The sequence below is a fragment of the Antechinus flavipes genome, chromosome 3, assembly GCF_016432865.1.
Source record: "Antechinus flavipes isolate AdamAnt ecotype Samford, QLD, Australia chromosome 3, AdamAnt_v2, whole genome shotgun sequence".
NCBI classification, from domain to species: Eukaryota; Metazoa; Chordata; class Mammalia; order Dasyuromorphia; family Dasyuridae; genus Antechinus; species Antechinus flavipes.
The window spans coordinates 321,284,509-321,310,311 of record NC_067400.1 but is presented as its reverse complement, the minus strand read 5'-3'; the positions used below and the strand labels follow the sequence as shown (position 1 = coordinate 321,310,311).

The following is a 25,803-nucleotide window of genomic DNA, read 5'->3' as shown; positions in this document are numbered from 1 at the left end:
CTCATATGTAAAATGGGGGTGACGGTGGTATCTATGATCTTTTCCAGCTCCATATTATTGATCCTATTAAATTCTTGTCCACTTCCTCCAATGGATCTTCCTTAGAGATTTTCTCTTACATGCTGGAAGCCTGACTCTAGCACTATGTAGTTTCTAGAAAAACCAGAAAAGTTTCATTCCATTATCTTCAATAATGCATTTACTGGGTGATTTTCTTATTTCTTTCATAAAAGACATCATTGGTAATATTCTGCAGCCTCCTGATACCCACAATGCAGTTAGATTAGAGAAAATAATATTCCATGTGATCCAAAGTAGATTGTGATCATTGAAAACAGTGAACTATTACCCAAAGGCAATTCAGCTCATCCTCTTTCTTCTATTCAATTCTGGTCCTGATTTATTATTCATCTGCAAGAACGTCTACGACATACACAAACACATGTATGCACACATATATGTGTATTTACATATACCCATACATACAATACACATGTGTATGTGCATATTATATACATATGTACATATGCATTTGTGTGTGTTTGTGTATGGAGGTGTGCTGGTAAATATGTAACATCAGTCTCTCTGAGGGAAAAATGTATGCAGGACACACTTTTAAGTTTAATAAACATTATTAACATTTTCTCCATTATTTTCTTAAGCCTAGACAATCCTTAAAACAATAAGTCAAGATGCAATTTGTAGCATTTGCCAATTTCTGAGATGCAAATGTTCAGAATAAAAATTTAACAAATGGCTTTCATGAATTGGTATAAGCTGGCCCCAGCACATCTTTGTATCTATTTATATAGTAATGGAAAAAAAAAACTCAGTTTACTATTTATCCAACTCCATGTTAAAATTTAAATATTTTTTAAAATTAATATCCATTTGATTCTTCTTGTATTGAATGTTAGTTCAGTGTCTTGTAGAGCCACAGTTTTCACTGAGGAGACCTGAGAGTATTCTGAGACTTCATAAAATCATCATGAAATTATCTGTAAAAAGTAACATCTGGAGAATCCCAGTATCAATGAGGAATGCCTGTTCTGCTTGAACTCTGTTCAGGACATCCCCCTGACAATAATTAACACCTTTCATGTGCCTGTTTCCAACTCAACAGTTCCCAAACTGAGTACTTGCTACTTTTTATAATATCCACTTTATTGTTTCTATTTCTGCAACATCTTTTCTGCCTCAATGACTGAAGGGATGATAGTTTCATCAACAGAAATAGAGAAGCTCAGAAGAAGGAGCTGTTGGGGGAGAAAGGTAATGGGTTAAGTTTTGGATGTGTTGAGTTGGGCACAAGATCAACGTAGATATTAATCATTAGTAGTGTCATCTTCATTACATAAAGAAATTGATCTAAGAAATGACTGACATGCTCATCATCACAAAGGAAATCAGTGAAGGAGACAATCTGTTGTGATCCGGGAGCTACCTGCCAGTGGCTGCTGGAGGTCTAACTCAGACATGTAGAATGGATCTCTTCATGTGAGAGGATGATGATGATACAAGGAGACTGAGAGGCAGTTGCGTTCTCTAACCTCTCTTCTCTTCCCTCTTGCTTCCAATTTATTTCATTCCTAATCCACAAGGAACATCTACGTAAGCAAAGGCTGCTTTGCAACTCTTTCAAATGTTATGATTTACAACTGTGGAGGCCCTCAGAGAATTGATCTGCCCCTTCATTTAGGCATGGTCCTTAACAACATCATTCAATTAACAAGCATTTATTAAGTGCTTACTATGTTTTAGACACTGCTAGGGATACAAAAAAGAGTCCCTTTCCTCAAATAACTTACATTCTTTTTCTTTCTTTTTTTCCATTCATTTAAAAAAGATTTTGAGTTCTAAATTTTCTCCCTTTCTCCCTCTCTAGAAAGATAAGACTTTTAAATAGATTATATATGTTTAACCATGTAAAAAATTTTCCCTATTAGTCATGTTGTAAAAGAAGAAACAGACCAATAGGAAAAAACCATGAAACAGATAAAGTGAAAATAGTATACTTCAGTCTGCATTCAGAATCCATTAGAAGAACTTACATTCTGATAGTATAAACAAGCATGTGGAGCAGTTAAGTGGTGCAGTGGATAAAGCACTGAGTCTGGAGTCAAGAAGAATCATCTTCCTGAATTCAGATCTGGCCACAGTCACGTTCTAAATGTGTTACCCTGGGCAAGTCACTTCACTCTATTTGCCTCAGTTTCCTCATCTGTAAAGTGGGCTGGAGAAAGGAATGGCAAACCATAACAATATCTTTTCCAAGAAAACCCCAAATGAGGTCATGAAATCAGACACAATTGAATATAGATAAATAAAGATAGAGATACACACATAGATATATAAAGATACATAAAAAGTGGATACAAAGTGATCTTAGAAGAAAAGACAATAGTAGCCTTGGAGATCAGGAAAGGCTTCTTGCAGAAGGTGATCCGTTTGAGCTGAGTCTTGCAGGAAGTCAGGGGTTCTATGCAGAAAGTGAATTGGGAAACTCATTTTCTATGTGGAAAGTGCGTGCATTCCAAACACAGGGAAAAGGCAGTACAAGGGTAGAGATGGGAAATGGAGGGTCACGAATAAAAAGGAACAAGAAGCTAGTATGGCAGGATTGTAGAGTGTAAGGATCTGGAAAGATAGGCTGGTTCTAAGTTGTAAAAAGCTTTAAGTGCCAAGTAGAGGAGCTTCTTGTTTAGTCTCAAAATAATAGTTTACTAAGAAGAGGATGATTGGTCAGACTTTCATTTTAGGAAAATCACTTTGGCGGCTGAGCAGAGGATGGATTGGAGTAGCGAGAAACTTAGGAGGAAGAGGGGAATAATTAAGATGTTCTTTCAGTGGTCAATTTAAGACATGTTGGGGACCTAAGCTAGGTCAGTTCCTGGGTGAGTAGAGAGAAAAGATATATGTGATAGATGTTATGGAGATTCAAGTGATAATGTTTGGCATCTGACTGGCTAATTGGGATGAGAGATGAGAAGTAAAGATCATGGAATAGTTGTGAATTTGGGTCATTAGAAGGATATTGCTTCTTTCATAGTAATAGGAAATTCAGAAGAAAGTGGGGAGAAAGGAAGAAGTAGTGAATTCTCTTATGGGGATGTTGATGCTGAGTTATCTATCAGAAGTCTAGTTTGAAATATTTAAAAGGCAGTTGATGATACAGGATTGGAGAAAGACTAGGACTGAATTAATTAATCAGCAAGTATTGATTAAGTGCTTAGAATGTGCCAGGCACTCTGGTAGGCTTTAGGGATACAAAGTGCAAAGAATGAAATAATCTTTCCTAGAAATATGTAGATCTGGGAATCATCTGCAAAGAGATGATAATTGAACCCATGGGAGCTGATGAGCTCACCAAATGAAGGAGCATAAAGAAAAAATGTGTGGCCCACATTAATTAGATCACAGATCCATAGAAATCTTGTAATATTTTAAAAGTTATTTTCTGGAATAAGCTGAAATTTGTCTGATTTTCCAAGCAGTTTTTAGCTGTTGGATTCTTTAGTTAGAGCTGGTTACTAATGGTAACTGTTCAATGTTAATTTATACCCATAATTCAGTAAAAGTCTTGATGGGACTTGAGAGGAAGGATTTAGAGCAAATTAATAAATCAATTGAAACCAAAAAAATCTTCTGATTAATGTAAAGACAGTCTAAAAATTTTGCTTATGCCAGCAGCATTACTCTGCTCTATAACAGATTGCTTTCTTTTGGTATTATGTGGACGGAGAGTCAGTAAAGAAACAGGAGGAGAGAAATAGCTGAGATGCTGTCTTTATTTCTTCTTAGGCATTTACTTCCCATGCCATCATATATAAAGAGAGAAATTTTGGAAACAGACATAACATGTCTATGTAGTATTTGTAGGCAGAGATAAGTTGGACTCTGTTATTAAAGAGAACAAAGATATGAGCAAATGATGAAGAAATGATGTCCTACATCCTTGAAGCATCAGAACCATAGACATGCTCTGATTAGGGATTATTTTGACTTAAAGCTTCAAGATTCAGATGAGTTCAAAGAAGTTTCTTCCAAAGCTTGGGAATAAGGACCTAAATGATTTTAAATAGAGGTAAGTTATAAAAATCAATGGGATAGGACCAAGAAAAGAGATAGGGAGCATTATGAAATGTAAATTGAATGCTTTTGAATATATATTAAATTTAGAAAGGGTTTTCACAAACAAAACCAATGTAACCAAAATTAGAAGGAAAGCAGAAAAATGGGGGAGGCAGAATTTATTACAATTATTTCTAATAAAGGCCTCATTTCTCAAAGATATAGGAAACTGAGAAAATTTGTTAAGAATACAAATCATTCCCCAATTGACAAATAGCCAAATGATATGAACAGGCAGTTTCAGATCAAGAAATCAAAGCCATTCATAGTCATATGAAAAAAATGCTCTAAATAATTATTGATTAGAGAGAAGCAAATTAAAACAAGTCTGAAGTACCACCTCATACCTATTAGGCTGGCTAACTCAGCAGAAAAATAAAATGATAAATGTTGGAAGGGATGTGAGAAAAGTGGGATCCTCATGCACTGTCAGTGGAGTTGTGAACTGATTCAACCATTTTGGAGAGCAATTTGTGGTATATTACTGTGCTATAAGAAATTACAAGCAGCATAACCCCCGAAAAACATGGAAAGACTGACATAAATTGATGCTGAGTGAAGTGGATAGATCCAGAACGGTGTACATAGTATCAGCAATATTGTATGAGTACAGTCTCAGAGGACTCATGATGAAAACTGCTATCATCTCCAGAGTTAGAAGTCTGACTATAGACTGAAGTATATACAATCTCTCTCTCTCTCTCTTTCTCTTTCTCTCTCTCTCTCTCTCTCTCTCTCTCTTTCTTTCTTTTTCTTCCTCCTTCCTCCCTCCCTCTCTCCCTTTCTTCCCTCCATCCCTCCTCCTTTCCTTCCTTCCTTCCTCCCTCCCTCCCTTCCTCCCTCCCTCAGTACTTTCCTCCCTCCCTCCCTTCCTCCTTCCCTCCTTCCTTCCTCCCTCCTTTCCTTCCTCCCTCCCTCTGTATTTTCCTCCCTCCCTCCCTTCCTCCCTCCCTCTGTACTTTCCTCCCTCTTTCCCTCCCTCCCTCCTTTCTTTCCTTCCTCTCTCCCTCCCTCCCTCCCTCCTTTCCTTCCTTCCTTCCTTAGTTTTTTCTAGTTTTCTTCCACAAAATGACTAATATGGAAATATATTTTTACATGATGCACATATATAACCTTTATCAGATTGTTTACCATTTAATGGAAGGAAGAAATTTTGGAATTCAAAATTTATTTTTAAATGTTAAAAATTGTTTTATAATTGAGGGAAAATATTATTTTTTAAAAAATGGGAAATACTTTACAGGTTCAGATTTTACCCCAAATCCTTTTATAACTAATTTTTCATTATGTTTAGATCTCTTAAAATTGGGTTGTTCTTAACCTAGTTGAGTAGATATTAATCTGCCATCTTAGTTAGCCACTTGTATGGGAAACTTGCCTATTTGGACCATAAAGCCACCACCAAAATAATACCACTCATTTGCTGGCATATTACTAACTTAAAAACTGTTGAATGATCTCTTTGTACTTTCTAACCTAAAAGAATACAGTAAAGATCCCGGTCACCTTGACCTCATTAATCAACAGTTTCATAGAAAGCTCATGAAACATTAGGACAATAAGCAATCTTAAGAAATCATGTGATCTATCTTTATCATTTTGCAAATGGGAAAACTGATCAGAACACATATGAATATGCATTCCTACTGTAGCAAATTTAGGTACATTAATAGTTCACATTTATTGTTTCTTCCTCTTCTCTACCAGGTAAGGTGAAAAGGCACTGTTCAGATTAGAACTTCTAAATGGGTCCAACTCACATGCAAGTCAAGACATTACCCTTATAATTGTTCTTCCATGAGACCCTTGATGAGTCCGATTGATTATTGGTCCTCTATGAGAACAAGGGATGGGCAACAACAACAAATGGGTCATATTTCTGTAATCAGTTCTTATTTTTCTCAGTTTTCCCATTTGTAATAAGGGAAGGATAATTATTTTTCTTCCATATCTCCTAAAACTTTGGTGTTAGAATATCAGGAGAGAAGATTTGGGTAAAATAAAAATGTGGTAGAAATATGTTTCTCTTTTGCATTAATTCAATTTCCTAAAAGCTTATCAAGTCCCTTCTATGTACATGACACTGTAGGTATTGGGGATAGAAAGACAAAAAATTGAATAGTCCCTTTCCTCAAGAAGCTTACATTCCTTTGAGGTCTACAATGTACACAGATAAGTGAATATAAAATGTATTTTGTCTCAGAGAGCCTACTACTAGGCATAAAGGAAAGCATACTAATGTTAGAGGACCTGGTTTTGCTTTCCTTTTTAGATGTAGATGATGACCCATGAAACCATGGGTGAATGACTAAACTTCCCTGAGTCTCAGTTTCCTCATCTATTAATGAGATGGTTAGATTATATGACCTCTGAGTTCCTTCCCAGCTCTAGATTTATAATCTTACAATAGTGACAGGAACTAGAGCATAGAAAATTTCTGGTTGAATAAATTCCCTCTATAAATTCAGATCAGCATTGTCTCTACAAGTTACAGTCTAAGAGAGTTCTCAAAAGTACTGAGAAGTTAGCTTTACCCAAAATCACATAGTCAGTATGTATCAGAGGCAGGACTTAAATCCAGGTCTTATTGATTCCTATCTGCTACACCATACGGCCTCTATAACTCTATACTACAAAGCAATTTCAAGAAGGAAGAAATATTAACAACAAGGGAAACCAAGAGGGGGTGTCCTGTAGGAGGTAATACTTGAAATGTGCTTAGAATCTTCTTGTTGTTGCAGAGAGGATGCAATAAAACACCTGTGGCTGCCATTTGCTTAACCAGCCTGGTAACCATGGCATTCATTTTCGTGGGTCAAGTCAATGTTCTGGCTCCCATCGTCACCATCAACTTCATGCTTACTTATATTGCTATTGATTATTCTTACTTCTCCTTGTCTATGAGTCACTGCAACCTCAACCAGAAGCTTGATATGGGAAGGAAGGAAAGCTCTAGGGCTTCTTGTTCTGAGCATCTGGTGCTGGACAAAGGGCCCAGCTATGGCTCTGAAAGCACCTTCCAGGCCAGCCCTGAGGGCACCTTATTGGAATTCACCAAAGACATGGATCAGCTTTTGCACCTCACCAAGTTCTGCCAGAATGGCCCTAGTAAAGGAGAGAGGGATGGGATCAAGGAGAAGAAGAAGGTGAAACACCAAAAAGCAACTAAGGAAATTCTCCAGGAGAGCTTCCTCTTGGACCTCAACTCCCCTGCTTCTCCATCCTCTCCCACATACTCTAGAATGGGGACTGTCTCCTCCTCAGAGGAATGGGAACATCATTCCACTCAGCAGAATTTCTTGGGAGAAGGGAGTGTGTGCTCATCCCGGACTAAGAGGAACCATAAAGACCACTTGACTTGTGAAAGCCAGCAGTCTCTTGGACGTGGAAGACAAGGTAAGATTTTTAGAAAGGGATTTGGATCTCCCCTTCTGGAGCAGTTTCTGTTCCTACTAAGCAGCTTTTCTTTCTTCAGGTGCACCTGACACTAGGTTTAATAATGCTTTTGTGTCATGATCACTAACACTTTCCTTTGGAGAAGAAAGCATTCATAAGGACCTTCATTGTTTTAGTGCTCTAGAACTAAAACCACCACAATAACAAAAACAACTCAGGACATTTAACGCAGCACACTAGTTTTTGAGGTGAGGAGCAAGTCCAAGGGAGAAGTGATTAGCCCCAAGTCACATAACAAGAGTTAGTATCAGAGGCAGGATTTGAATTCAGGTCATCTGATTGTATGGTTAATGCTCTTACCATGGTGACAAGTTCTTTTGGAAGACGAGCAGGTTGAGAAGAAAAGGGGTTAATAGTGGAGAAGAAATAACTCTTTGAGAGAGAGACAGAGACACAGAGAGATAGACAGTTGTTTAGTCATGTTTCAGTCGAATCCTAACCTTTATCGCCCCATTTGAGGTACTGGCAAAGATCCTGGAGTGATTTGCCATTTGCAGGATTAAGTGACTTGCTCAGGATCACACAGCTCAGTGTTCTAGCTACTGGAGTGACTCTGTTAAATCTACAATTCAATACAAACTCTTCTGTTTGGCATTTAAAACCCCTAACAACCTAGTTCCAGTCTCTTTTGGGGGCTTTATCACACATTGTTCTCCTTTATGCTTTCTTACTGAATTATACTTTTTTTCTATCAAAAATAGAATTTTTAGTGAATTAACTGCTAACTAGGCCCTAATTATAGTATTTTAGGAATTGATGCAGAGTTTAGAGCAAGATTTAAAAAAACAAGAATATCTCCAGTACAATTCAGGACTTTTAATATTTTTAAAACCATTATTTTATCTAACCTTTGTCTTCTTTCAGACCTGAACAGAGCATGAATTTTTAGTTCATTTTGAGCCTTTTCTTAAATAATATAAGCCCATCTGATGTTATAGAGGCATCTCTAGGCTGATACTTTAGACACTGAAGGCTTCAAGGCTGCTTGATTTTACCCTCTCCTATGGATAGCTTTTCTCCAGCTTTTGATTTGTTTTACTCTAGCAGGCAAAATATTAATTTGACAACCTTAAATTTCTCATGGAAAGAGACATGCCTTTCCAAGTTTTCCCCTGATTCTTTGGATTCTCATGACAAAGCACAATTTAAAAAAATATATTTACACACACATACACATATATACATATGTGTATTTGAATACATATAAACATCTACACATATGCATATATAAATGCACACATATTTTTGTGTGTATTATATCTCATATTATTTTATGCATATATATTATATATATTATGCATGTATTATATACATGTATATTGTCAACAAACTTGCAAAAACATTATAACCTTTTCCTTAGTAACAATTTTTCTGACAGTTAGGCAGATAGTGTTACTAACCAAGGCTAATCTTTCCCTTCCATCAGATAACTTTAAATGAGCATGCAGTCAGCATACATTTGGTTTCTTTATCAACCTCTGCCAGTCTCATATGTTTTATGCTCTGCTGCTTCTGATACAGACTTCTTGCTTTGAAAGACATCAAAACAAAACATTTAAAAGATATTTCAATGTAACATAACAAAGTTTTACAATAGACAAAAAAGGTTATTTCTCTATGTCAATTGATAAGCTTAGAGAAAAAAAATGCAGTTTCATAGGCTTTCCACATCTCTGAGCAAGTTGATTTGATCAGACTTATCCCAGATGCCCAGGGTCTCACCTGGATACCTATTCAGGAATCAGGGAAGAGGGGAAGAAACTGTTATCATGTGAACATATACCTTTTGATTTCTGTCATAGTTAAGTAGCAAGTGAAATAAATTCTTAAAGACTTTGGTTTGAATAAGCCCATAATAAATAAATAATGAAAATTATATTGAAGTTGTACATCATTCGTTGCATATTGATCAACATAAAAAAAAAAGTTAGGAATAAGAGATAGTAGGGTTATGGAAATATACTTTGTTGCATTCTTAGTGGAGCTTTGAAATAAGTAGCCTACCCATTCTGGATTTCAATTTGAATTATATAAATGCCCAAAAGTCTGTACCCAGTAACTAAGAAATGCCACTGTTGATCATATATACCCAAAGAAAGTCAGAGAGAAAGAAAGGACCAATATATACTAAAATGTTGAAAGCAATATTCTTGGTAATAGAAAAGAACTATAAAAAAGTGAGTGTCCAATGATTGGAGAATAGCAAATGAAATTATGGTATATGAATGTAATTAAATCTTCTATAAATAGAAATTATGAATATGAGGTAATATGAGAAACATGGAAAGATTTAGATGAATTGATGTAAAGCTAAATAAACAAAACTAACAGATCAATAAGTATAATAACAAAGACAATGAAAATGAAAATCACTTAAAGGAAGTTGAACTCTGAGTAATGGAAAAAGCTAGTGAAAGTCCCAGAGAAGAGGTAATGAGCCATACCTCCTTCTTCCCCTTGGAGAGGTAGGACACTAGAGCAGGAACATGTCAGATAATGTTGGTTTATCAGATGTTTTTGATGAATTGTTTTTCTTTGTTACAAAAGATTTTTTAATTGGAAGGAAAGATGGGAACTGACCGGAATACAGAGATTAAAAAGCATCAAACAAATTATAATTTAAATTTTAAAATAGTTTGGAAATTGAACTCATACTAGATCATGAAAGTCCTCTTCAAAAACTTCTGCTATATCCTCAGTAGATGGAATCAGAAGATCATAGGTTTAGAGATGTACACCAGAAGCCAGCTAATCTAATTATTACAGACAAGAAAAGTGAGGACCAGAGAGATAAGTCACTGTCTCAAGATTACATAAGCAGGAAGCATCAGCAGCAGAATTTGAACTCAGGTTCTCTTGATTTTAGAGTCAAAATTCTTTCTACTGGATCATATTGGATTCCTGAGGGTCTTCCCCTTCCAGATTAAATTTTTTTGAGTAGATAAATTTTGAGAGGTTTTTTGCCTCATTTCTTACCTAGCCTTAATAACTGGTTGAATTTTGCCTTAAACAAATTGAGAACTGGGAAAAAACCTTAACTTAAAAAGGCCAAGGTGTCCCACTGTAATCAGGGCCAGCTCTAGTTGTCCTGATTTATGTCTTGCCACTGGCCCCAAATGGCTCTGGAGGGGAAAGTGAGGCTGGTGACTTGCACAGCCCTCCCTCCCTTAAATCCAGTTCATGTTCAGGTAATGGCATCACCTCTCTGATATTATTGGTTCTCTTGGAGAACAAAAGACAAACATGGGGACCAAGTACTTAGGCAAAAGCATTTACCTAGGGGGAAAAACCAAGCATACAGAAAACTAGGGTTTTGAGTTAAGAAACTTAGTTTATAGTCCCAACTCTGCCATTAACTAAAAGACTTTGACAAGGTTAAGATGTCTGTGTATCATGATTTTTTCCTCTGAGGTGTGTGTGTGTGTGTGTGTGTGTGTGTGTGTGTGTGTGTGTGTGTGAAAGAGAGACAGAAAGAGAGAGAGAAAGAGAGAAGGGAGAGAAAGAGAAAAAGAGAGGGAGAGGGAGGAAGGAAAGGGGGAGGGAGGGAAAAAGGAAAGGAGAGGGAGAGACAAACAGACAGATAGATACAGAGACAGAGAGACAGTGTAAGGCGAGAGGAAGAGAGAGAGAGAGAAAGGGAGAGATAAACAGAAACAAAAGAGAAATGTAAGGGGAGAGTGAGAAAAGGAGAAACAAAGACAGAAAGCAAACAGTTAGGTGGGAATTAGGAAATGGATTAACAGAGGGGAGAAAGTTTCAGGAAGAGGGAGGGAAGGAGAAAGGGAAAGGAGAGGAGAGAATTTCTTCATTCATTACATGAGAATTAAGAGTGTAAATGAGATAACAAATACCAATGCACTTTGAAAAGTTATCAGTGCTACATAGATGTTTATCATTTGTTGAGGGATTCATTGAAGTAGAGGATTAGGGAATGAAACAGATCTCTTAAATAAGATCTGTAGGTTTCCATTAACCAGGTTCTTCCTGTCTTGAAAGCTACAGATTGCTGAGAATAAAACATTCTAGAATAAGAAATGGGAGAGGGCATGTAGGGAGCAGTCATAGGAGCTGCTGTGAACTTTCCACTGGCTTTAAACATCTCCAAATAATTATAATGACATTAATAGGATCATAATATGGAGATCCAAGAGGGACTTCAGAGATTCATCTTAATGGAAAAGAAAACTTAGTCCTAGATACATTAATATTGAAAGTTTAAGGAGTGCATGGATGAGTAGGAGCTGGTATTTGCTTTTCTCATTCTTTGTTCATAACAAGGTCATGTCGGGCAGTGTGCCCCGTGGAATCTGACCTTCAGATTCTAGCTCTAACCCTGACCCACTAGTTCTGTGACCACAGCAAGTCACTTAAGCTCTTGTGGAGCTGGGTAAGTGTTTAAGATTATCAATTATAGAAGAATTGTTGATTTATATTGGAGGAGGGAATTTCCACTTTGGGAACAGATGAACTCACAGGTCTCTCCACCGAAAATGTCATGCAGCTAATAAGTAAGACAACTGTCCCTAGAACTTAGGCCTGCCATTCCACATGTTTTTCCACTATATCACACTATTCTTATGCATTTGTCAGTATCAAAAACGTAATGTTTATGGCCTCATTCATGTAAAGTGACATTTCTTAGCCCAGTGAGGGAGAAAAGGACTTAGACTTCAGTACTCTTCCCCTAAACATCCTAAATCAGAATGATGTTGCTTTTGGAAAGAAGTGTTACAAAGCTTTTAGTGCAAGAAAACTAGCTACCCTGGGATTATTGAGTGATTTTTGACTGAGGTTTCTAAAATAGGCTTATTAATTCCTATTCTATGCCTTTGAAAAGATCTAAGAAGGTCTGGAAAAGGGAGAGAAATTTAGCAATGTAATATTGTCTGATGAGAGGAGGAGGTGGGGTTTGTAGCTTGTATTGAACCTGGGAGAAGGGTGGAGGAACTTGCTTTTAAAAATAGAAGAGGGCTTGGTAACATAACACAATTGAACTCAGGATTGGGTTTGTCCTCTCTCCAGATTCTTTCCCAAAGCTCAGTTTCCAGGAACAGGATGTCAAGAGGAGACCAGTTTCCTTCTACACTCAATTGTGCAACCCGTGGGTCTCCCTGTTTGGGGTGAGTAACTGTACCTTGACCTCATTTGGCCCTGGGGTCCAGATTAGGATGTAAGGGGGTGGGGTTCCATGGAATCCAGGCCTGACTGAAAGGCAAGGGAGCCTTCCCCCCTCTCTCATCATTCTTCTTCTTATTAGTTCTGAGGAATACAACTTATCAGAATGTCATATTATAATTTAGATGAGCTTCAGCAGGGCCATATTGCAAGCAGATTATTATTATTATTGTTATTAATTAGAAGGAGAAAGTATAAGTATGTGCACAGCTATGGAAGTGACAGTTTCATTGGGCTTCAGTTTTCTCATTTGTTTAAAAAAAAAAAGGTTGTTCATGAACTGGGCTAAAGGAATGGGTAGCATTTCTATAGAAAAGAAGTAGAGAGTTGTTTTAATGGGTAGCATTTCTATAGAAAAGAAGTAGAGAATTGTTTTAATAAGTGGTTCTGTGTCTTGCATATAATAGGCCCTTAATAAATGTTTGTTTAATTATTGTTAGCTTTGTTGAGTTGAAATTATTGGCCTAAAAAAAAGAAATTATTGATCTAAATGAGGAGTTATCATCAAGGGACTATTTCATTATACAAGCTTTCACCTCCACCTTCGCTATACATAGAGTTTGGAGAAATGGGCCATTACTTAAGACAACAGGACAGAAGCTTCCTTGTCATGTGGGATCCCATAGGATTATTTGTTCACAGCACCATGCATTGTTTACCAACAGGCCATCGGGTCCCTCACCATCATGTTTGTGATTCAGTGGATCTATGCCTTAGTTGACATAGGAGTTGCTGTCATTCTTTATTTCTACATAGGTCAAGTCAGCCCTGGCCTTCACCCTGGTAAGTAGGCTCCCTTCTGCCTTTTCTCTTCTACCAGGTATTTTTAACTTGGGATTCATGAACTTAGTTTTTTTAAACTAGTTTTTAAAAAAAACACTTTGATAACTATTTCAATATATTTGATTTCTTTTGTAATCCTGTATGTTTTATTTTATGCATTTAAAAATATTATTCTGCTAAGGAGTCCACAGGCTTCCCCAAACTGCCAAAAAGGGGACTTTGACATGGGAAAAGTTAAGAACCTCTACTATAATTTAGAAGTCCTTCATTAAAAAGGGCTTGTGAATATTTAATTGACCTCATATTCATTAGTTCATTTAATTGGAACATAGATGCAAAAAAGATCCCTTGACTTGGGTGCAGTTAGTAGCAGGTTGGAAATTTCTAGGAATCCATAACAAACCAGTGAGGGTCAATATTGGAGGGACTATAAAATGGAAGGTCGAGTGGAAAAAAGTTCCCATCTAAAGGATCACAAACTAAAATATGCAAGAATAATAGGAACAATATTATTTATATATGTGTGTGTGTATGTATGTATGTATGTAAAAAAAAAAAAGGCAGGGAGGCTGTTTGAGAAGCAGCCTTGGCCACAGGAAATAAGAACTCCAGGGAGGAATCTGGGCAAGGTATAGACAGCCACAAGAAAGCAACTTAATTTGCAACAGTGCTTTGTCTCTCTTCTTTTTGGGGCTTTCACAGGCTTCCTGTGGAGGCAGGAACCAGCTCCAGTCTTGGCTACCTTGGGATTTGCCAAGTAGAAATAAGTATTAGTTCTACTATAGGAGGAGTGGGGACTGAAGAGATGGTGAGGGGGTGTGAACAACAGATTGGTTTCTGCAAGAGGCCAACAGCCCAGATTTCAGCTGAGCCTTTGAATGATTAAGTCACTTGATTTCATACCCCCCAAATTTCTTCAAACTCAAGTAGTCCTGTCAACACCCATCACACGTATGTCAGTTAGGGTCACATATATCCCTATTTACAGGTGATTGAGTCAGCAGGGCCAATCTGGGACCATGTAGGAGGTCATTTGTCATTTGTGGCTGAATATTTTTACCTCTGGAAGCAAAAAAGGCCCAATTTCCAGGTACCAGCTTGAATTTGGACAAAATGTTCCCTGCATTTTTTGGTTTCCTTAGCTTTAGCATATTTATTTTATTTTTTGCTCTTTAACTCTCTGACTGGCAACAGACTTGATTGATTTGCCCCAGATTATTTGAAGAGCTAGAAGATATTAACTTACTCTGTGTCCCATGAGCACTCCAAGAGGCATAAAGACAGGTATTTGAGCAATCCCACTTTCTTGGAGAGCTCTTGAGTATATAACATATCAGCTCCCGCTATCTACCTGCAACTTCTCCACCTGGACACGTTCTCAAAAACTGGTGATGGGGGATAGACCTCTTGCTCATCACACAGAAGGCAAATTCTGTCTCTAACTAGCTGGACCTGTCCTGATTTGAATTTCACTAGCATTTGCTATGATGAGCTCACCTTGACCCCAAGCTATATTTGAAAGATCTCACCAAGAGATGATATATCTCTTAATTCAGAAAAGGAGCAGGGCTTTATCTGAATACTAGGAGACTAGCAAGTTACAGGCCTGAGGAGAGGGTGTGGGAGGCAGTATATAACCAGCACATTCCAGAACTGATAGAGGGCTCCTCTCATTATTGTCACTAATCTACCGTCTTGAGCTCTAGGAGACCTTGAGATTGAGAGATTCTGGGAATAGGGATAATGGAACACAAGGCAAAGCATCTCTATGAATTATTTTCTGCAATAATAGGACTGGCTTTAAACTGAAGTGATCTTGTTTCATTCAGAACCCCCTGAGACCAGTATCAAGGGTGTGGTCTTTGACCATAGGATAAATTTTATCTCATCCCAAAGCTAACTGGCCCATTAAAGGAATCAGCGAATGAGCATGATACCTATAGAAACATTCACTAGAAGAAAGACATTAAGAAGACCCTTTTCAACAAACCAATGATTCCAGAATTCAAAATGAAGTTAATGGGGCAAAGTACTAAATCTTTGGAGCATAATTATGGGGATAACATAATTATTTTTAATCAAGTAATAATGACATTAGTTAAATAATAAAATAAAATCTCATTGACTCAGAGGGTTTGTGGGAGGAAGCTAATGAGAAGTGGTGAGTCGTCTGATTATAGAGTACTTTTTAATTGGCACAAACTTTTAATTATGAACAATAATTCAGTGTCACCAAAGGCATTTTACCTAGAAGTCCTTAGGGAATCTTCCTTAGCATATAGAGTGGTTTAAAATTAGCATTACAATTATTAGAATGTCAGTGGTACTTCTAATGTTCCAAGAAGCAATATTTTTCTCAAGTATTTTAAATATCCTAGTCCACCCCAATTCTCTCCCCAACAATCTTTATGTTTATATGTATTAATTTAGATAATCCTATTTTTAAATTAGCAATTTATTTTTTGCATTAAATAGTATTTCAATTTTTCCATTTACATGTAAAGATAGTTTTTAACGTTCATTTTTGTAAGATTTTGAATTCCAAATTTTCCTCCCTTCCTCTCATCCCTCCTCCTCCCCAAGACAGAAAGCAATCTGTTATAGGCTATACATGTGCAATCATGTTAAAAAAATATTTCCATATTAGTCATGTTGTAAAAGGGAAAAACTACAAAAAGAAACAAAAATTTAAAAAGAGAAAATAGTATGCTCCAATCTACATTCAGACTCCATCAGTTCTTTCTCTGAATGTGCATGGCATTTTCCATGCCAAGACTTTTGGAATAATGTGAGATGATTATATTGCTGAGAAGAACCAAGTTAATCATAGTTGACCATCACACAATGTTACTGTTATTGTGTACAATGTTCTCCTGGTTCTGCTAACTTTACTCAGCAAGAGTTCTTGTAAGTCTTTCCAGATTTTTCTGAAATCTTCCAGCTCATCATTTCTTACAGAACAATTATTTCATTACATTCCTATACTACAGCTTATTCAGTCATTCTCCAATTGATGGGCATCCCCTCAATTTCTAGCTCTTTACCACCACTAAAGTCATGCTACAAATATTTTTTTACATGTGGATCCTTTTCTCTTTCTTATAATCTCTGTGAGATACAGATTTAGCAGTAGTATTGCTGGATCAAAGGTTTGCACGATTTTATAACATTTGGGCAAAGTTCCAAATTATTCTTCAGAATGATTGGATCAATTCACAACTCTACCAATAATACATTAGTGTCTCAGTTTTCCCACCTCCCTTCCAACATTTATCACTTTCTTTTTCTGTCATATTAGCCAATCTGATAGGTATAAGGTGGCACCTCATAGTTGTTTTAATTTGCATTAGAGAACCCTATTTTTAAAAGGTAGTTTAGAGGTAAATTTTAGTTCTGACCTCTTTAAAATTGCATAAATCACTGAAATCATAATTAGTAAAAGTTTACTGAACCTTAGATTTATCCAACAAATTTACTCTAAAGACTTTAACATAGAAATGACAATCTTTATAGTTATATATGTTATTGCTAAATTCTAAAATGAACTAATTTCCACTTTAAACAAAACTACTTGATACACACCAAAAATGATCATATTTTAGAAGGTCAGCATTAACCAAATAGCTAAAATAAATTGAACTTAGATAGCTATCTTTCTGAATTCTAGTCAGCAACTATTAACTTCTTGAACAGATATTGAAGGTTGGTTGATGAATATATATAATTTCAAGACTATCCAAATAATTAATCTTAATATCAGCCACACTTTAGACTTCAGTTTTGATATAGGAATGAATGAATAAATAATCCAGACACTGTACAAAGCCCTGAGAATGCAAACACAAAAGTGAGATACACTTGCCTATGATTGCCAGGGAACAGAATTGTAATCTAAAAGCCATAGTGATGGTGATTTGGTCCTTAGGAAGTAGGTTGATTTTCCCTTTCTAGAAACCATACCAATATTGATTTTTGTTACTGTGTCATAGTAAAAGGCAGAAAGGATAAATAACGCGTATACAAAGAGATGTTATACAATGTGCATACAGATCCCACCATTATAAGCTTTAAAGATTGTTTTGTAAAGGATTAATGAAAATTATCATTTGTACTTTCCCAGCCTTTTTACTTCTCTTCCTACCACACATTTTTCATTTTTATAAATCTTTAAAGACTTCACACACACACATATATGCACACATCATTTTTTCAAAAGCAGATCTGTGTTAAACTTTCCTTGATTTTTGGATCATCACCCTACTGAATTAAGGCTTATAGGAAAATTTCCAGAAATTTCTTACATTTCTTAAATCTTATAATCCACTTTTGCCACATAGTAGGTTCTTAATAAATGCCAATTGACTGGCTTGTAATAGAGGTTAAAAAGATGTAAGCTATTTTGATAATTGGGTGGTTAACAGGACCATGAAGAACTTTTGTCAAAACTCTGCTTGCATCTGTCTGTCTGACTTTGCAGGAGCTGCTTCCAATTTTAGCCTTTTCAGATGGATGAAGTCTCTTCTTATTCCCTCATTCAGGTTGGTATAAAATTTTAGCATTTCTACTATGGGTAGATGACAGTTCTGGGATGCATAGAAACTGCCCCCACCCAAGCCTGGCTTGGATGTGAATCAGGATAAGTGAATTTGACCTTTGAAAGCCTATTAAGGGATTCAGGATTTTTTTTCTCTCTTTATTTCCTCTATCCTTCCTTCTTCCAGTTTTTTGGTTTTGTTTTGTTTTCCCTTGGCAAATGAGATATACCTGGAGGTTCCCAATCTAGTTATAAGCACAGAGTGCCAATGTCTTTCTCTTTAGAAGCCACCATCTGGAGACTCCTAGGATGTCGGTTGAAAATCTTGAAGGTCAATATAGTCTAGCCCCATTCTCGTCTTTATTGCCCTCCTTTTTTTTTTTTTTTTTTGAGACTGGATCCCTCTCGCTTGCCCAGACTGTAAATGCAGTGATGGCCCACAGCCCTGGTCCTAGGGAATTTCAGTGAAACCTTTTAACTGTCTCTGTTTTTCTGTCCTGTATTAATTTACTCCTCTTCAGGCAGCCTAGTAGCCTCTCCTCCCCTCTGCTTCTCCCCAGCTCCTAGTTATTCACCATGTTGGTGCTAGACTTGATGTGGACAACAGCTTGTCTTCAGCTCTACTATAGCTCAGAACTCCCAAACTCATTTGATCCACCGGTTTCAGCAGGTGTAAGCTCTAGGAGCAGGGATTATAAACCTGCTCCATTATGCCCACCTCCCTTCATTTTATAGAGATAAAAACCAAGCCACATCACATGGTTATCAGTCATCAAGAAAAAAGCTTATATTAAGCCTCTCTATACATACATATGTGGCACATAGCAGGAGTTTAACAGTTATTTATTAAATTCAATCCAGTTGCATGTGGGTCCTTGCTTACTGATTTATCAGGAGAATGATTAAGTAAAGACTCTGTCCTCTGAATATTTATAGTCTAGACCAGCTTCTTAAATTGTGGTTCATGGCCCCATATGGGGTTTCGTAATTGAATGTAGAGGTTGCAAAATTATGAATAATTATTAATAAATGTTTGCTTTGCCTACCTATTTTATAAACCTATATACTCAGGGTCATGCAAAAACTTCTTGCGTGAAAAGGAATCACAAATGGAAAAAGTTCAAGAAGCCCTGATTTAGAATATACTAAGATGGATAAACTTGGGTAGCCAAACATTTGATCTTATAGCAAAAGAAACATAGTCATCATAAAGAAAGGAGGAAACCAAAATAAATAGAGAAGTGCTAGAATCCTCAAGTTTTCAGTTATTGTCAAATCATTCCTGGAGGCAATCTATAAAGATCTTTGTGACTCTAGATAAGTCATTGGAGAAGAAAATGGCAAAATGTTCAGTATCTTTGCCAAGAAAATCCCCATGGACAGTGGGGTCCACAGGATCCCAGAAAGTCAGACATGACTAATCAATTGAACAATAATCATAGCAGACTGTTGAAGGAATACTGGGGATGGTAGTTATTTGGCAGTACTTATTGGAGTTGATGTGACAATCCCTCATAAACCATGGAAGGTTCATTGCCAGACCAGATTGGACAAGGCGGAGGAGCCAACATTTTTCTGATTCATTTAGGAAGACTCATGGGGAGGTGAGCTTTCAGGAGTATTTTATATTCTTTTCATCCTTCCTTACTCCCCAGAAGGCAAGGTATCACAAGTCCTTTTCATAAAATTTCATAAAATTCATAAAATCCAATTAATGATTCCTGCTTTCTTTCTTTGTCACCAAAGAGAAACCAGAGTTTCAAGCATAGGCTCACTTAAGCAGAGCCTGATATAGCTATATAGATATAAACATAGATATAGATAGACATATATACATATATTTTAACATAGTGAACTATTTTTAATAATAGTGATATAAAAATTTGTAATTATTAAAAGGCCAATCTTGATGTAAATCATGAAATAAAACTATGGAAACTATAGTGATAGCTGAAGGAGATAAAGATGTGGTAAGAAATCAAGGAGCAGAGTAATACCAATATTTTTTGACATTTGAATTTTCAGTATTTAAAATAGAATATTAACTTGAAAGAGCTGGAAAGGATTTTATAGATCATATTTTCAATATAGATACTAGAATATCAAAGAGAAAGAAAGGAAGACTGAGGTCAGTGTGAAGAAAGTGGTAGAACTGGAGATGGGGAGGGAAGAAGGAAAGATGTGTAACAATAAACCACTATTTGTTTGACGGTGGGAGAATTTAGAATTTCTTCCCATCCAAAACACAATGTTAGGCTCTGTAGAACATGAACTACCACTAAAGTAACTTCCACCAATCCATTTCCACATCTTAGCTAGTTCTGAGAGATAGCATTGGATACATTAGAAGTGCATTGTAGGTAGATGATATCCATAAATTCCAAAGCCAGAAATGGGGCAGGGCTTAACTTCTTTCAGTTTCATTCTAGATTTCATATATAATATCTCCCTTGTAATGACCCAGAAAGGTATAATTTTATATAATGAGATTATTCTTAGAAATGACCATTACCTGTGGTTGAAATAGAACTCAGCATCAAGGTCCAAGACCTTACATTCCCCCTGTATTCTGAAATGGTGATCCTAGCCATATCCACATCAATCTGCTAGCTTTTCAGCAACTGTCCTAGAATTGCTTTTTTGTGTACATACAGGGAAGATAGCGATCAAAAAGGAGATCTGCTTACCACTTGAATAATCCCTCTCTAGTTCCCCAATAAACTGGTGGCTTTCAAATTTCCTTGAAGCAAAGCAGTTCTGACTGCTCCATCTCAGAGTGATAGATCTTTCATTGAATGATTTCAGGAGGTGGGACTGGATAGAAGCCACTTGTTTCTAAGAACTTTATAGTTCTCATCAGGAGAGAGAGTCACAGTCTCCATTTTAGGAGATACCATTAAAGGCAAATCATCCTATCTTGTGTTCTTAAAAGCTGTGCAGATGAGATTTCTTAACCTATTTTTATACTAGTAAAGTGTTTTATTTGTGTATGTGTGTCAGAGAGAGACAGAGACAGAGACAAAGAGAGCCCACTTTATATGTTGACTGGTGTGATCTTTATCAGTTCACAATTTACTTGTACAGATTCAACACTTGTAAGAGGTTTATTCATCTTCAAGATACCCTGTACCTGCAGTTTAGATAATTTTTCAATAGGTGGCAATGGTGCTTCAGGCTCATAGAATTACAAAAGATATTTTTGTGAATTAGTAAATATTTTTTTCTGCCAATGCCTTGAATCTAGAACCACATAGTTTTATATATTTTTGTCAGACATATGATTATTTATTGGAACAGTATTCCTCAAGAACATTAAGCAGTGAAATGGAAAATTCTTATGGACAAGCTTTTGAATGAAGGAAGAAAACAAGCATTTATTTATTAGAGGCAGCTAGGTGGTTTACTGGGGAGAGCATTGAGTCTGGAGTCAGGAACCATCCAAGTTCAGATCCAGCTACCTGTTTGCCTTCATCCATTGGTGAAGAAAATGGCAAACCACTCCAGTATCTTTGCCAAGAAAATCCCGGGATTTTGGACAACGGCTATGGGACCAAAAGTCAGGAGTTCAGATTCCAGTCCCAGATATGTCTCTTACTGGTTGTGCTATCTTGTCATCTGGCCAAATCACTTCAACTCTGAAAGCTCCCATTTGCCCACCTGTAAAATGGAGACAGAATTGATTCCCCACTCTGCCTGGCTGTCTTATGAAGTGGAGAATCAAATGAAATTGCTTTATGAGAATCAAAGTAAAGGCGAAATAAGTGCTTTGTAAACTATACAGATGAAAGTCATTATATATGATTTGGTATCTTGAATGCAGTAGGCAATTATTCAATCACTGCTTGTTGAATAAACCAACAAAGAAACAAAAAGTGACAAGATGAATGAGACGGTAAAGGGGCTTTTGAGACCAAGATGCTCTATAGTTATTTGACTAAAGCACTCAGAATTTCTAATGTCCCCTACAGGACCATTTTAATCAAAGTTACAAACTTACTAGAGTTAGGATAAGGACAAAGGAAAGAATTAGTTAGAAAGATATTAGATTGCACAGTAGGTGTTTGTGACTAGTAGATGGTGCTGAATTCAAATCCAGCCTCAGATCCACTCTCTCCATTGGGCCGTCCTGTCTCCCTCAGGGTTCCACAGAGGAACCTCCTGTGACTGCCTCTTGCACACTAATCAAAGGGCAAGCACAGATTTTTCTGGCCTGTTGTATTCTGTTCTTCCTCTTTTTATCTCTGTCAAAGGACAAAGAGAAAGAAAGGATTATGTAAAGGCCTCTGTTTGGGTTCTCTCTAATCAAAAGGCTACAGTTTTCCCTCTTTTTTCCTCTTAAGTAAAAGGCAGATAGCTTTGTTCCTTGTTCTTTTCTGCCAGGAGCTGCTAGATGGGTAGAACCTGATTTTTCCATACAATGGCACCCCTTTTTAATATTGTGATAGAAATACCTGGAGATGACAGGCAGCTTTAGATATAGAGTTCCCAGATATATGAACTCAGAAACAGCTCAAATCTCTGTAAAAGAATGCTTTAAATAAGGTTTTGTGATAGTTGGTTTTAAAATTTTTTTTAATTAAAAAAATTTTTTTTTGGTATATAACTCCCTTCAACAATATGGAAACTTCTGTCTCCCTTGGAGGTTTTGGCAAGCCTTCTAATATAGAAATAGCACCGGTGTCTTTAGGTAACTGAGTCTGACCATTCCAATATTTCTTTGATATTCTTGACTGATTGTGTGCTTCTTTTGGTTCTCTTATTGAAGGAGACTGCAGTCTTCTCAGAAGCAGATTATTTTGACACCATCCCTGGCCAAGGTTGACATGGAGATGACTCAGCTCACCAAGGAGAATGCAGACTTTGCCTCTCGGGACCGGTACCACCATTCCTCTCTTGTGAGCAGGGAAGAGCTGATAAATCAGTTCTAGGAGCTGCCAGAGACGGAAGCCTTTATTTCCAGGAAGCTATCCAGTGGGAATAATGGACCCACACCCTAAAACCATGGTGGGGCTGGTCCCATTCAATGTGAAAGTGCCTCCCAGCTTCCCCATTGATAAGGACTTGGACTACTGGAGGAACAACAGAAGAATCTGGATTCTGAGAACTGCCATTCAAGAAGAACCAATAGACATGATCCCCAGCTCTGAGAAGATGGTATACTCAGAGAACCTAGCAAATCTTGTTTTGTTTTTGTTTTTGTTTTTTAAGTGAATGTCCTTTAAATTAAAGAGTTTAACGAGTTGGAATTATTTTATGGTTTCTACAGTCTTGAAAACATTTGTGTCTCTGGCCTCCAGAGCATTTATTGGCAGATGTTTTGTGGAGTGAATGAGGTGAGGGAACCAGGATAAGGTTGAATTCTGCTGGGAGCTTGGGACTATAATTGCCCTACAGAAGGTAGAGTAGTGTTTCAGCTTTAGGGATGAAAATGGAGGAGTGAAGGAAGGAAGGAGGAGTGGGCTGTGACCATGGCTTCTAGAGATACCACATGGTACCTGTATTAATTAATTATGTTGCCATTTCAGAAATATATTGTATTGCTCCCAACATAACTTCTATAGTAATAATAATTAACATTTATTTTTACATAACAAACACCTAATAGTTTATAAAGAATTTTCATATACATTATTTTATCATCTTTACTCCTCAATAACATTTTGGCATAATATGGTACAATAAAAAGAGTATTGACTTTGTCAAGAGTCAAAGGACTTGAGTTCAAATCCTACCTGCTGAACACTACCTGTATGATATTGGGCCTCCTTTTTATTAATTGTAAAATGGGCAGGTTGACTAGATGGCCTCTGAGGTCTCTTCCAACTCTAACTGTGTGATCCTCTGCGGGGGGGAGGGGGGAGGAAATATATATATATATTATATATAGTTTGGAGAAAATAGTCTCATTGCACCCATGTACATGTGGACAGAAATGACAGGCCAACTGTCCTGGCTGAGAGAGGTCCTTCCAAATCCAATGTTCTATGATCCAGGCATCTATGGTGAATGTTAATTCTGTTAAATTGTTAAATTCTGCAGAAGGGAAATATTGAGAATTTCCAGATATTTGGAGGCCCAAGGACTATCAGACTCCTGGATTCAGAAAATCAGCAGCAGAAGTGCCAGGTATATGACATATACATAATCACAGACACACATACACACATATACATATATAATATATAATAAATATAATATATATATTTCAGATCTTATATACATATATATCTTATATATGATAGATTTATGATGAGAGGATATATATATGAAATATGATACATTTCTTATGTGTATGAGAGATATGCTAAATATATAATATATGTGATAAATATATCATATGACAAGATACCAAAGTACCTTGGGGTTTATAGACTAGGACACACTAAATCCAAATCACTCTTCATCTCATTGATTAGCCAGCAATGTCCCAATCCAAGCCCCACTTAGTCAATGTTTGGGCCCTGATTAATTCAGAGTGAACATAAATAGCAGTTATTTCTGTTTTGGTCAGAAACCCTGAGGGTCTTCCCTTCCCAGATTGATTTTTTTTGGACTAGATAAAAGAAGCCATCCTCTGTCCGATAGCTTACTGAGCCGTAATCACTGATTGGTTGTTACCTCAATCATACTGAAACCTGGTAAAGACCGAATCTTAAAAAAGCCAAGGTTTCCCATTGCATTTCCAGGGTGTGTATACTTCCTAGAGGAAGGAGATATTTCCCCCTCTTTCCTCACAACCACTCTCTCCCCCCAATGTCCTTTGTTATCGGCATTAGAAGTGCAAAGATCTTTAACAAATCATTCCTTGTTTGCTATAGATAGAGCTGAAAACCATCACTCCTTATCAGGAATGTGTCATTGCCAAGGTCAGAGAGAGCAGCCATTTGGATAATAGCAGCCGGCTCTCACCTACCCTGAAAAGTGCTTTACAGACACATTTGAGCCCTCTCACCACCCTGCGATTTCAGTGCTGTGGGGATTAGGAATAGGGACTGAACCTGTGATTGTATGAGTACAGGGATCCCAGGTGCAGGGGCTTTCTCTCAGTGTAGATCAGTGACTAGTTCAGCAGCTAAATTAAGTCTAATAAAGCTGCCTACAGCCCTGAGAAGTTAAATATGATTAGAGTCAGGAAGCCAGTTTGTGTCAAGGGCAGTATGGAATCCATTTCTTTAACCTTGAGGTTAAAAAGAAAAAAATTCTTTATTTAGTATATACCATAGTGACTCTTTATAGGTAATATCGGGCACTAAGTAATGTAGTGAAGAGAGTGCCTGACCTGCAATCAGGAAAACCTGAGTTCAAATTCAGCCTCATCACTTACTAGTTGACCAAGACATTGACTTCTGTTTGCCTTAATTTTCTCATCTGTAAAATGAGCTGGGGAAGGAAATAGCAAATCACTCCAGTATCTTTGCCAAGAAAACCTCAAATGGGTTCATGGAGAATCAGACATCAACGATGATAAAATAGGTAATGTCACTGTTTTAAAAATAAGACATTGAAGTTGGGAGAGGTTAAGAGTGAACTAGGATCATCCAGACAATGTCTAAGCCAGACTGTGAGTCTGATATAACCAGGCTGTGATCTCAACCACATGACCCCATGTCTTTATTGACCCCATGAAATTTGTTTGGCCTTTCTCCTTAAATTTTCTTCCCTCAGATATCTCCCTACCTTTCCTTAATACTTAGGAGTTTTTCCTTTAAAAACCAATTAAGTTA

The 25,803-nt window shown here is 36.9% G+C and overlaps 1 protein-coding gene across 1 annotated transcript in view; it reads left to right on the top strand.

Moving 5' to 3' along the window:
- The window catches only part of SLC12A8 (solute carrier family 12 member 8), a 74,495-nt gene extending 50,711 nt beyond the window's left edge, over positions 1–23,784 (top strand). Inside the window, exons 5-9 of the mRNA XM_051985472.1 lie at positions 6,873–7,527; positions 12,610–12,707; positions 13,428–13,545; positions 18,023–18,083; positions 22,845–23,784. Of these exons, the coding sequence (XP_051841432.1) occupies positions 6,873–7,527; positions 12,610–12,707; positions 13,428–13,545; positions 18,023–18,083; positions 22,845–23,007 (1,095 nt within the window). The 3' untranslated portion in view covers positions 23,008–23,784. The remainder of the gene's footprint in view (positions 1–6,872; positions 7,528–12,609; positions 12,708–13,427; positions 13,546–18,022; positions 18,084–22,844) is intronic.
- Positions 23,785–25,803: the final 2,019 nt, after the last annotated feature.